The sequence below is a fragment of the Rutidosis leptorrhynchoides genome, chromosome 1, assembly GCF_046630445.1.
Source record: "Rutidosis leptorrhynchoides isolate AG116_Rl617_1_P2 chromosome 1, CSIRO_AGI_Rlap_v1, whole genome shotgun sequence".
Lineage (NCBI taxonomy): Eukaryota > Viridiplantae > Streptophyta > Magnoliopsida > Asterales > Asteraceae > Rutidosis > Rutidosis leptorrhynchoides.
Window position 1 is genome coordinate 685686037 of NC_092333.1, and position 14358 is coordinate 685700394.

The following is a 14358-nucleotide window of genomic DNA, read 5'->3' on the forward strand; positions in this document are numbered from 1 at the left end:
GATGTGAGGGATTAGCACGAAGCTAAGTGAGTGCAACTAACTACAGACAATAGTATACAGGAACCGTTATACTACTCATGTCACATAGTCTAACACATAACCATCACCCAAGTGCCGTCTACAGAGACTCTGGCGGCTCGGCCAAACCATTAACCACCAGTTGATCGGGCTGGGGCTTACCAGAAGTTACTCCACCACCGTATGTATATATATAATCCACACGCGACGGACGCGTCATTCACATATATATACACCACGACTGTCTAGGCCACCACATGAGGAACCCAACCCGCAGGTTGATCTCTCCTACCGAGGCCACCACACAATCGGGACGCACTGGGCTCCAGCAGACAAGCATCAACCAACATGCAGTCATCACAAGGTACTAACTAACTGTATCAGTAAGTATAACTAACAAGCATGGCAGTCATAATATAACATGCTACTCTATACTATATTCCACAATTAGTCCCACTCACCGATACCGGCATCACTCGGTAGTCTAATGTCACCGAGTCTTCTCCTCTTCTGTATCACCTAAAAACAATACTCACAAGTTAGCAAATCATATTCCAAATGCTAACAATATTATAATCACAATATATATACATATATTCATACACACATATTCCATCAATATACAAACAGGCAGCACAATGGCTAACACTCAACATTTAGGTAAAAATATACTACCCTGGACACTCAGTCGATCGACTGACACTAACAGTCGGTCGACTGTCTACACAATCGGTCGACTGACCTTCTCAGTCGATCGACTCATCTGGTATAACATCAATCGGCCGAAGGTAAATCTCAGTCGGTCGGTTGACTCGACAATCGGTCGGTTCAACACTCAGTCGATCGACTGTCGAACGACAGTCGGCCGACTGTGTTCATCTTCTTTAGAAACTGAACACAGGTTACTGAATTCAAGCTAAATTCACCAAAACCCGAGCTAGAGATCGTTTTCGACACCAAAACTTACCACAATTCGATTGCTACATGTTATAGACTATAAACCCACAAAGTTTTGACCATAACAACATCAAATCCATGGATTTTGACACAAAATCAAGCTTTTTACAAAACTTACACAAAACCATGAATTTAACCATGAATTGAACACAAAAACACATGTTTCTTACCTTTTTAGAATTAGTAGACAACAAAGAACACGATTCCAAGATCAATTTGAGCTCAAGAACAAGTTTTGATGATTAGGGTTTCAAAGGAGAAAGAATTAGGTACGGGGTATTATTTGGGAAGGATCTGGAAAGTGAGAAGAACACAGCTCACTAGTCATCTAAAGTGGGTTAAAATCCCACACTGTGCATCGCACGGGTATTTATCAGTTATCTGATATCTTTCGTACATCATTTGGCAACCCAAACGAAGTCCAAATTAAATAAACAAACCTGTTCTGTGACCCTTGTCACAAACTGGTCCTATCCACATCATTAAATAATAATAAATATAAAATTAAAATAAAAGCATATAATAACACCACACAACCAGAGGGCAAAATAGTAATCTAACAGCTAGGCCCGCTTCGAGGGTGTTACACTGTGCTGGTAGCCAAGTCTGATGGAACGTGGCAGCTCTGTATTGATTTTAAAGATATTAACAAAGCTTGTCCCAAAGACAACTATCCTTTGCCAGAGATAGACTGGAAAGTAGAGTCGCTCGCTGGTTTTAGGTTCAAGTGCTTCCTAGACGCCTACAAAGGATATCACCAAATACAAATGGCGGAAGAAGATGATGAGAAGACCGCATTCCACACAGACCAAGGGATATACTTTTACACCAAGATGCCCTTCGGACTGAAAAACGCTGGCGCTACCTATCAACGCACCATCGATTCAGCATTCGCTAAGCAAATTATGCGCAACCTTGAGGCGTATGTTGACGACCTCGTCATTAAAAGCGATACCGAGGAACAGTTGTTGGCCGATATACTCGAAACGTTTAACACACTCAGGAGCATCAACATGAAGCTCAAACCTGCCAAGTGTAGCTTTGGGGAAGAAGAAGGAAATTTTCTAGGGCACATCGTAACTCCACGTGGAATCAAGGCTAACCCAAAGAAGATAGAAGCAATTGAAAAGATGCCCTCCCCTAAAACGAAAAAGCAAGTTCAAAGCCTCAATGAAAAATTAGCCGGATTGACGCGATTCCTGTCTAAGGCCGCTGAAAGATCGCTCCCGTTCTTTCATACCTTGAAGGACTGCGCTAAAAAGTCGGATTTCAAATGGACAGACGAGGCAGAAAAGGCATTACAAGAGATGAAGGCGCTCCTCAAAGACCTCTCCACATTAACAGCGCCAATTGCGGGCGAAACCTTGATACTTTACCTAGCGGTGTCTAAGGAAGCTGTTAGTTCCATCTTAGTCGCCGAAATGAGGGACGCTCAAATGCCAATGTACTTCGTCAGCAAAGCGCTATTCGGAAGCGAGCTGAATTATCTCCCCATAGAAAAACTCGTATACGCGTTCGTCGTTACTGCTCGACGTTTGCGCAGGTACTTCCAAGCACATCCAATTACGGTACTCACTGATCAACCTATTCGACGGCTGCTCTATAAACCCGAGATATTGGGCAGGCTGACCAAATGGGCAATAGAGCTAGGTGAGCACGAAATCGCGTACTGCGCTAGAAGCGCTATCAGGGGCAGGTAATGGCCGATTATTTGGCAGAAATGAACACTGATATGCCGGCAATATGTGACCCTGAGCAACTTTGTGACGCCCCGTACAAAATCAACGTGTACGGATCATCAATAACAGGTCCATTAAACGGTACAATACTACATGCTGTTTTAAAACAAGTTTTGCATTCTTGAAAAGGTGGCGTCTTTACCAACGTCAAACGTTTACAAAGATAACGTGCTTCTACGAATAGAAAGCATTACCATAAGTACGTGACACAAAGGTCATTACAAAGCCATTGTTCAAATGTAACATAAGTTTTGAATACGAAGTAAAAGTTCCATGATTGAGACATCTCTAAGTAATGCAGCGGAAGTCTAACACAGCGAGTCTGTAACAGCAAGTCTAACACCAAGACTAAAACAGCAAGTCTAACAGCGGAAGCAACAACGTCTAAGCACCTGAGAAATACATGCTTTAAAATGTCAACACGAATGTTGGTGAGCTATAGTTTGTTTGTAAACAACGATGTAATGTAGACCACGAGATTTCGTATTCAAAACAGTATCTCAAATCCGTATGATAAAGTATATGCTTATCCGTGGGCACCCGGTAACTAACTTAACAAGTAATATATCACCCCCTAAAAGTACACTTGGCGAGTGTGTATGTTTACGAAGTATTAAACACCCGTTGAATGCTAGCGCGACTAGCCCGAGTAGGGATGTCAAACCCTATGGATCCATATCTAAGATTCGCATCTACCGGTTCAAAAACCAATAGTTAAACGTTACCGAGCTAAGGGGAATCTTTGTGCCGTTATGTCACCCACACATATATAAAGTTTAAGTACTCGTGTCTATTATGTAAAACATAAAAAGCGCATGTATTCTCAGTCCCAAAAATAGTGAATGTGCGGTAAAAGTCGCTATGAAAAGTATGCAAGTAGTAAGTCGGTCCGAAAGGTCCTCAACCTAAGTCAAAGGTTACTAGGTCAGTAAATTGTCCCCAAAAGTTTAAAAGTGAATAAATTAAGTTTAAGTATCATCATCATCATCATCATCATTCGTAAAAGATAAAGTAAGTTTTCAACAAGAATAGAGATCGAAACAAAAGGCTGACTTCGAACAGCTGCTACGATCTCTATACAAATTGAAAAGACGTGTGGTTATGTGACGATCGCTCCAAATCCATATGGACGAAGACGTCGTTCATCGATTTCATTGCGAGGTATTTGATCTCTATATGATACGTTTTGTAAACATTGCATTCTTTTAAAAAGGCACACCATAAATGAATATTTAAATCAAAGGTTTTCGACATCTGATGATTTCTACATATAGACAATCACCGTAAATAATAGTTTACAATAGTACTTCTGTTGATAATGCAGTCAAAATAAGATACATGGTGATGATTTGGTGAATGCAACGTTTCCTTGATAAATATGCCATGTAAAACTCCATGCACATAGCTTGTCTAACATATAAGCAAACAGCGGAAGACTTCTAGGGAACCTGAGAATAAACATGCTAACAAGTGTCAACACAAAGGTTGGTGAGTTGATAGTTTTAGTTTTTCGCATAATCTGTATATAAAGGTGGATCACAAGATTTCAGTTGTTTCATCCAGAAACGTTTATCAAAATATTCTACAAAATTGAGCACCCTGGTAACTAAACTTAACGTATATATAATTTATACCCTTTGTATAATCTTCTTAATAATACAAGCAAACCAACGCTAAGGGATTTTCGGTTCAAACTCAGTGTAGAATTTAGTATGTACTTGTATCCATTGTGTTTAAAATAAAGTGCATGTATTCTCAGCCCAAAAATATATATTGCAAAAGCAATTAAAAAGGGAGCAAATGAAACTCACCTTAGCATCATATAAAGTCGTTCACCAAAATGTGACTGAAACTCGGATTACCAAATAACCGTAGATCTCAACCTAGAGAACATATGTTGGTCAATAAATGTCTATCAAGCTAGGTCTGGTCATAGTGTATCGCAATCCTAGCTCGAGATCGACATACAAAAGGTATCCAAAGTCGTTTCAAAAAGTCAATTTTGACAATAGTTCAACAAAACGAGACGTACCTTATATAAAGATTCATTTACTCGGTTGATAATATTCAAAAATCCAATTTATCAATCTTACAAACAAGTTGTTTAAATATTAATTGCAGATTCAAAAGCAATTCCAATTAACGTCAATTATAATTCAGTTGATCATATCTTTTAATCCGTTCATCGAAATTATTCGATATCTAAATGAAAAGTTATTGATTTTCGCCAGCTTTCCAAAAACATGTATATCATATACCTTTTACCAGTAATATATGTATTTAATTCATGATCTATTATAAACTGTTTAACGACGAAATTTAGCGTACACGTATGTATAAATATATATACTCGAGCACTAGACATGGATACACAATTAATATATAAAAGATAAAATATGAGTGCTTACATATCAATATTGAGATTCAATATTGTAGGAAAGTACGTAGACGTAATGGAGATGATAAATACTAGTTTGAATCACGAGCAAAACACTTGAACAATACCCAAAACCTCCTTAGTAATAACACATAGTTTCCTTAGCTCTATCCAGCTTGAAAACCCATTTTAAAAGTGACAAGCTCATGACCTCGTCGTAGTATTTTAAGTGATATAATTAGTAATAATAATGATATAATACTACTAATAATAATAAAATAAATAATAATAATAATCTTAATAATAATAATAATAATAATAATAATAATAATAATAATAATAATAATAATAATAATAATAATAATAATATTAATAATATTAATATAAATAATAAATAATAATAATAATATTACAAAGGGAGTAGTGTAAATAAAACTAGAGCAGAAACTGGACTTTTATAGGCAACTTTTTGGAATCTGATGCCCATGCGATCACATGGGTTTTTAGTGTATTTTCCATGCGATTGCATGGCCGCCTGATCCAGCTCAAAATATTTTTGTTTTCTTGTTTGTCGACATATTATTATATAATATATATAATATATATAATTTAAATAATTAATTATATATTATATTAAATTCACGTGCATAGTTGACTTGTAATTTTCGTTCCGATGACTCGTATGTTGTCACTCGACTTATGTCCCGATTCCGGTTTCTCGGACGCATTTTCGTATGCTTAGAAAACTCGCAATTTACGTTTTGTGACTCGTACCTTTGTCAAAATATAATCTTAAATTATCAATAAAATATATCATTCAAAGTGTATCTTAAACTTTCGAGTGTTTTGGTCATTTACTTCTATAAATCATTGTCTCGCTATTTGTTAATATATATATAATAACAAATCGTTTTATGACCAAGTTAATATATATTTTCAACATTCATTAACACGTTTTAAATATACGTCGCAAGTTATTCATACAATTAATATTCCAACTTATCATATATATTCAAATAAATATTTAAACCAATAAGTTTAATGTACGGTATCAAACAATTAATACATTGTTACGTTTTCAAGTTATAGTATATATATATGTATCAATATACATATAATTGTTCGCGAATCGTCAAGAACAACCGAAAGGTATTTGAATATATGAAAGTAGTTCAAAAATTTTGAGATTCAGTTTTACAGACTTTGCTTATCGTGTCGGAAATGTTAATCATACAAAGATTAAGTTTAAATTTGATCAGAAATTTCTGGGTCATCACAGGTTAGTGGCCAAGGCTCCGTATGTGAGTCCTAGTACCGCTATCCAATTTTTAGATCCTAACTCGATGTCGTTTGACCGTGGCGACGGTTCAAGCGCGAGTAGGTCAGAATTTTCAGCACGTTACAAAGGCGTAGTGACTTTCGGAAGGCTATAAATCCTAAACCGTATATCGGATTTAGGCGAGTCTTAAACGGAAAGTCATCTACTCGAACCGAACTATCTTGAAATCAACTTTCCAGAAGCCTCAGAAGTCTGATCAGATCTCAAAAAACAGCAAACAAGTGCTCCGGTGGGTTTCTTGGTGCTTGATGCTCATCACGGTTCTCATCCTTGATGCGTGTAAGCTTCAAGTGTACAACTCTTTGATGTTTTAGCATCACTTTGACAAAGTTTCAGCCATCAACACACAACTAAGAGTAAAAGCTAACATTCTACAAGTTTTCAACATCAAGGTTGTCTCTTTATTGCATAAACACAATAAAGCTTCAACATTTGTCCATTTGACACAAGTTTATGCATCTTCATCATATGAGATGATGAATACTTGATTTTTATCACCATAAAAATCATAAAAGGTTCCAAGTAAGTGAGATCTACAATAATAGCTTAGATCTCAAGTATTAAGAAACCCTAAGCTAGAAAGCTTGGATTTTTACAAGATTAATGAGACCATAAGCTAGAAAACTAAGATCTAGTAAAAGTAATGAGACCATAAGCTAAAAAGCTAAGATCTAAACAAAATAATGAAACCCTAAGCTAGAAAACTTGGATCTTTAATGTTCTTGAAGATCCTTAAAGCAAAAAGCTAGATCTACAAGTTACATGAAGATCATAAACATAAGTTTTGATCTTTTAACAAAAATAAAGTGATCTTAAGCTATAAAGCTTAGATCCATCAAAATAATGAAGATTCAAAGCTAGAAAGCTTGAATCTTTCATGTTCTTGAAGGATTCAAATCAAAGTTTGAATCTTCAAGATATAACAAGATCAAGAAGCTAAAAAGCTTGATCTTATGAAGATGATGATGATGTCGTGTATAAGAAGAAAAGAAGAAAATTTAAAACTTACAATTTTTAGTGTGAGAAAGACTAGAGAGAGAATTAGAGAGCAGGTGTGTGTAAAATGTGAATGAGATCAAGTGTGAAATAGGATAAATGAGCTTGATATTTATATTGTTGGTGGGGGTGTTTGGCCGTGGGTTTGGGGGGGACAAAAGGGGGACAACTTTTGATTTTTGCTTAGTGGTGGTCTAAAGGTGGTGCTTATTGTTGGGATCCCATGCAACATGTGTGGTAATGGTTAACAAAAATGCTAGTATGTTGGCTCATATAAATGGGTTTTTGTCCTACTTCTTAATGGGTCATAATCCATTAAAGTTGGGCTAATTTTAATGGTCCATTAACTAGAGTATGGTGTGCTTAAGTCCAATAAGGTAGAAAGTCTAACAAGACTAACTAGTGTGCATTAGTAAATTACTAAGCGTAATTAAGCAACTAATAAGCTAAGTAATCGTCACTAGAAAATAACAATTAGTTTTACGTAGTCATAATATTCCAATTATGACCAAAATTAATCGTGTACAAGGTACATAGCTCGTTCTAAACGTCCGGTGACACTAATGGTCATGAAAGCATTCGAGGATCAAGTTAAGTAACTACATACTTAATAACACGTTTTAAAATATGAACGAAAGTAATCAACATGAATAATGATCCCAGAATATAATATAGCTCAGTACGCAAAAATACGCAGTTTCGTGAAAGTATAGAGCACAAAAATATAAGTCAAAAAAGTCGGGTCGTTACAAACTTCCCGTGCCTCCACTCGAATTATGGGAGCTCTATACCGACGGTGCAGCAAGCTCTAAAGGTACAGGCGCAGGGTTAATCCTCACCAGTCCGCATCATGAAGAGCATACATACGCGTTATGGTTCAACTTTAAAGTGACAAACAACGAGGCAGAGTACGAAGCGCTATTGGCAGGGATGCGTATAGCTCGAGAGTTAGGAGTAAAAAAGCTGCAAGCTTACGTGGATTTACAGCTAGTTGCCAACCAGATAAATGGCACATTTGACGCCAATGACAAATCTATGCAATCATACCTTGCTCTGGTCCACTCTCTAGCCGATACGTTCGTTGACTTCAGGATCAACCAAATCCTCAGGAGCCAGAACAAGCAGGCGGATGTACTCAGTAAGCTGGCGGCCCTCACCTTCAATCATCTGGAAAAGAAAATTTTAGTAGAGCAAGTCTTCAAGAAGTCCACAGAGCCAGAAACCACGATTGCATCCGTTGAAGAAGAAGAAGCGACTTGGATGACAGACATCATAGAATTCTTGCGAACTGGGTCTTTGCCCGAAGGGGAGAAGGAAGCGATGAAGATCAGGGTGAAAGCGCGGAACTACGAATTACGAGGGGAAGTCCTATATCGAAAGTCTTATTTAGGTGCATCCCTATGCTGCGTAGGACCTAAAGAAGCTGCTATGATCATCGATGAGATTCACAAGGGATCCTGCGGGTTGCATTCTGGGTGTAGGACAGTCACCGAGAGGATCAAGCGATTAGGGTATTATTGGCCCAGAATGTACGCTGACACAGCTGAAAGGATAAGAGTTTGTCAGGAGTGCCAGTTGCACGCACCCGTTAGCAGAGCGCCTCAACACCCTATGATACCTATTACATCGCCGTGGCTATTTTGCAAATGGGCTATTGACATAGTGGGACCTTTTCCAAAGGGTGCGGGAAACGCCGAATACCTAGTGGTCGCTATCGACTTCTTCACCAAATGGGTGAAAGCGAAGCCATTGCGCACCATCATCAGTAAGCAGATCATAGATTTTTTTTTTGGGAAATCATCGTATGCAGATTCGGTGTACCTAACGAGATTGTTAGTGATAATGGTACACAATTTGAAGGTAACCCCTTCCACAGCTGGTGCCGGGATTTGAATATCAAACAACGCTTTACCTCCGTTGCGCACCCTCAGGCTAATGGTCAATGTGAGGTTACGAATAGAGATATTGTGCATGCCATCAAAGCAAGGTTGGGAATGAAGCACAGTGGCTGGGTGGATGAGTTACCAAAAGTTCTATGGGCGCACAGAACAATGCACAAGAACAGCACAGGAGAGACACTGTTCAGTTTGGTATACGGTTCAGAGGCAGTAATCCCGGCGAAAATAATAGTTCCAACAGAAAGAATTTTGTCATACAGCGAGGGCGAAAACGACGAAAGGTTACGCACTAATCTAAATTACGCGGAGGAGCGCAAGGAAATGGCAGCAATCCGAGAAGCCGTCAACAAACAGCGCATTGCAAAATACTACGACAAGCGTGTAAGGGCAAGAACTTACAAGGTGGGAGATCTTGTGAGGCGCGACAACCAAGCAAGCAGGGCCCAAAACTGTAACACCCTAGGCAAATCTCACATCGCTCACGAACATGAGTGATCATGGGATTATAAGATAATACTCACGCTTAAATGACACAACGCGTTTTGGGACCACATGCAGAGCGGATGTATGAATACGTTGTGGTTAAGCGTGCTCGGGCGAGAGCACTACCAGGATGGGTGACCTCCTGGGAAAGTGCTTCTCGTGTGTGGTCGCCAAGAAAAAGCCGTGCGCCTGCGGGCAAAGCGGACAATATTGTGGTCATGTTAAGCTGGGGTGTTACAGAATGGTATCAGTGCCACTCATGTACCATCGGGGGTGGTGGGGCAAACCTCATCGAGGACGATGAGTCCCGAAGGGGGGGTGAATGTAACACCCTAGGCAAATCCCACATCGCTCACGAACATGAGTGATCATGGGATTATAAGATAATACTCACGCTTAAATGACACAACGCGTTTTGGGACCACGTGCGGAGCGGACGTATGAATACGTTGTGGTTAAGCGTGCTCGGGCGAGAGCACTACCAGGATGGGTGACCTCCTGGGAAAGTGCTTCCCGTGTGTGGTCGCCAAGAAAAAGCCGTGCGCCTGCGGGCAAAGCGGACAATATTGTGGTCATGTTAAGCTGGGTTGTTACAAAAACACTAGGAAGTTAGGGCCAAACTGGGAAGGACCTTACAAGGTCATTGGGATCAGTAACACTGAAACTTACAAACTGGAAGAGCATAAGGGAAATCCAATCAAGCGGACCCGGCATGCTACCGCGCTTAAAAAATGCTACATGTAATATAGAAAATAGGAGACTTGATCAATCACCTAATTTGTCTAGATTTACATGTAATTACTAAACAACGCGCTTTGTAGGTCGACCGTGTGCTGCACTATTGTAAACTAATTTTTCGATTATATTAAAGCATTAAGTCATTTTCGGTTATGATTTCATGTGCCTCTCGGAGCTGAATAGCTTTATGATTTGAATTGCGCGCGCACAGTAAAATACTAGCGCATTCCTGCCTACTTAAGTGATGACTTTCCCTAGCTCCCACGCGGCAGAAGTCTGTTTGGCGACAGACTAAACTAATTACCGGAGAGCGACGGTCATTGGGTTGACCTAGTTCCACCCGAGCAGACCTAGGGATCTGCAAGCCATGACTATAAACAAAAAAGCGTTGGACGCGCTTGACCACAGTCCAAAACTAACGTTTGGAAGGCTCTTTGACGCGACTATGAGCGCGCGATCCAAGTGTGTGTTGAGTGCACATCAGCACACATAAAGGTTAGCGACGACACGCCGAGAGTACAAAATAACAATGATTACCAGTAATGAATCAAGAATACAAGCAGTAAGCGTGTCACAAGTTTACATCACGATAATACATTTTCTATTTATTCCGAAATATACACATAGTACAAAATCTTACGCGCGTCGTAACGCATTATGACATTACAATGCAAAATTACAACTTAGAGTCTACTAACTCTCGCGCCGTCACTCGCGGAATGCGTAACAACTCCTCGAGCCGGGGAATAGGGATGTGGTGCAAGGCTCTGCAAGCTTCCCTAGCGACTTTCCGCACCCCAGGAATGAGGCAATTTCGGATAGCTTTAGGAAGGATGGTGGGCACCTGAATATGTTCTTTCACGATATCCCAAAAGTGAAGGCGCTCGACATCCTGTATAGCTTTTAAAGCACTCTCATGGCGATCATTTACGTCGGCACTATTTAAAGCGTGATCCACTATGCGAGGAAGACCTGCCTTTAACACCTCGAACTTGTGAGCAGCCGACCTCGCTCGCTGCTCCGATTCGGCGCACTGTGCCCGTAGCGAACGAATAGTCTCCTCATGGTCGCTATTCTGAAGGTTAGCACGATCTAGTTGCGCCTGAACTAATTACCAGATGGGGGTTAGGAACGAGGGAAGAGTGTGGACATGAAGTGGACTTAGCACATTTGCCTTAGAGTTTTTTTTTTTTTTTTTTTTTTTTTTTAACTTTAGTACCGTTAGTTTAACGTCGGTTGATTTTGACTTAGATTATGGTTTGACTTTGAATACGGTTAACGCCCTTTTGTCTTTTGAGTTCCTTTGTATATCAATTATTAGAGCTTTGTAAGTTAGGGGCGTTACAGTTATCATGGTATCTGATGTCAAATTGACCGTTATAAGGTTGACTTGCATTCCGGTCCATTATAGTTGTGATTTGGATCTATCTCTTTATTTTCAAAATGTGAGCCCAACATCAAATGTGCTCACTCTATCTTTTGTATGTATGCAACTGCAATTTAATCATATAAATGCTATCCTAGGCGCAATTACATTACGTTAACATTTACAGACACTAATATTACGCTGTCGGTTAACGATTTCTAGATATTTATAATGGTTCCCCACCTACATTCTCACTTGCTTTTTGTCATTTTATCTACCAACCACAACCACCACTCAAAATTATAATTGGTTCCGGAAATTTCGACCGTCAGAAGTGATAGTCTAGATGTTGTTGGCAGTGGTGGTCCACAAATAGCCAACCAAAATGCACACGCAACATCGCGCCGTCGGACTTGTTTCTAGTTTTTACTATATTCAAACATTAAAAATTACCCTTTATTTCTTTAATTTTTTTCTACCTACCGTAATCTTTTTTTTCGAGCGGCTATTTCGATATTAAATACTCTCATTTGTCACCGGCTATACTAAGGCCCAAAAATAAGAAAAAGCAACGACAGTTCCAGGCTTCAAGCTTAAGCAATAAGCTACGGTCGCTCAACTTGCTTCATCGTCTTAAACTCTCAATTGGTTCTGGCCGTTCTGCCTTCTACTTCCGCTTCATGGATTTGTTTCATGACTTTTATCGATCTCTCATCTCTATTATTTTTTTTTTTCCGAACGGCATAAATTTATAAAAAATACTAGCGAGAAGCTTGAAAAAATTACAAGGAGTACATAGGAGTTTGTAACCACACCGTCCAATTTAGAATGGACTTGTGATATCTCACGTACAACCAATTAAAACTTGAAAGGACAATGTTATCAAACACATGAGATCTATTGAAAGTATAATCCTTGAAGGTAATGCAATTTCGGAGCCTCCATATGTTCCAAAGAATCGAGTAGGCAATAACCGTGATAATAATTCTCTTCTTACCGTTTGGAAAATTTGAATCAATCCAGGGCCAAATGTCATCAATAGAGTTCCAAATAGGAAAAGCAATGCCAAGCCAGTTACCTGTTCTACACCAAATTTGGTACATAGTATCACACCTAACAAATAAATGGCTATGCGATTCTTCAGAAACATCACAAAAACCACAACATGAGTTATCAAAATTCAAACCTCTAGCCTCCAAGTTGCGTAAAGTAGCGAGTCTATGCATCTTGAGACGCCAAATAAAAACATTAATCTTGATAGGAACGTGCTTACACCATAATGTGGGCAAGGAAAAGGGAGCAAGATTCGACGCTTGGATTCGAGTTCTGGCAATAGAAACAGAATAAAGCCCATCCGGCGAGCACTCCCAACACCAACTATCATAATCAGAAGATAAAGACACATCACTTAAGGCCTTGGACAAATCCATGTACTGAGATTGTTCCTCTCCTCCCCTGATATCCCTGCGCCATGACCATTGCCAACCATTCGAACCAAAATGAGAAGCAACAGAACCATTCTTTTCCGATTCTAGAGCAAACAAACGGGGGTAACGATTCAAGAGAGGAGTACCGTCTAGCCAAGGATCATGCCAAAAGTCTAAAGAAGAACCGCTGCCCAATTTACAGCGAATACTAGAAGGAGTAATAACATTAACGCTGTGCAAGCTGCTAATACATTTGTTAATAGAGGACCATGTTCCAGACGCATAAGAAGCACAAGGAATGTGACCATTTGGACTCTGACCGTGAATAGCGGAGATCACCTTTGAAAGGACCCGTCCTAATCCATTCGGACGAAGTCCATATCGATTATAAATGATTCATAACAGTTGATTACATTGCGAGGTACTTGACCTCTATATGATACATTTTACAAACATTGCATTCGTTTTTAAAAGACAAACTTTCATTTACATCGAAAATTGATGGCATGCATACTATTTCATAATATATCAAACTATAATTGACTAAATAATAATCTTGATGAACTCAACGACCCGAATGTAACGTTTTTTGAAATATGTCATGAGTGACTCCAAGTAATAACTCTAAAATGAGCAAATGCACAGCGGAAGATTTCGTTTATACCTAAGAATAAACATGCTTTAAAGTGTCAACCAAAAGGTTGGTGAGTTCATTAGTTTATCATAAATAATCAATTCATAATTTTAATAGACCACAAGATTTCATATTTCCATTTCTCATAAACATACGTCCCATGCATAGAGACAAAAATATCATTCATATGGATTGAACACCTGGTAACCCACATTCACAATATACATATAAGAATATCCCCATCATTCCGGGATCCTCCTTCGGACATGATATAAATTTCGAAGTACTAAAGCATCCGGTACTTTGGATGGGGCTTGTTGGGCCCGATAGATCTATCTTTAGAATTCGCGTCAATTAGGGTGTCTGTTCCCTAATTCTTAGATTAC

At 39.1% G+C, this 14358-nt stretch overlaps 1 protein-coding gene across 1 annotated transcript; it reads left to right on the top strand.

Annotated features, from left to right (window-relative positions):
- Nucleotides 1-2674: 2674 nt before the first annotated feature.
- Nucleotides 2675-10551, top strand: LOC139852345 (uncharacterized). Its single transcript, XM_071841623.1, has 4 exons — nucleotides 2675-2795; nucleotides 8229-9271; nucleotides 9358-9743; nucleotides 10413-10551. The coding sequence occupies exons 1-4, from the start codon at nucleotides 2675-2677 to the stop codon at nucleotides 10549-10551; spliced, it is 1689 nt and encodes a 562-aa protein (XP_071697724.1).
- Nucleotides 10552-14358: the final 3807 nt, after the last annotated feature.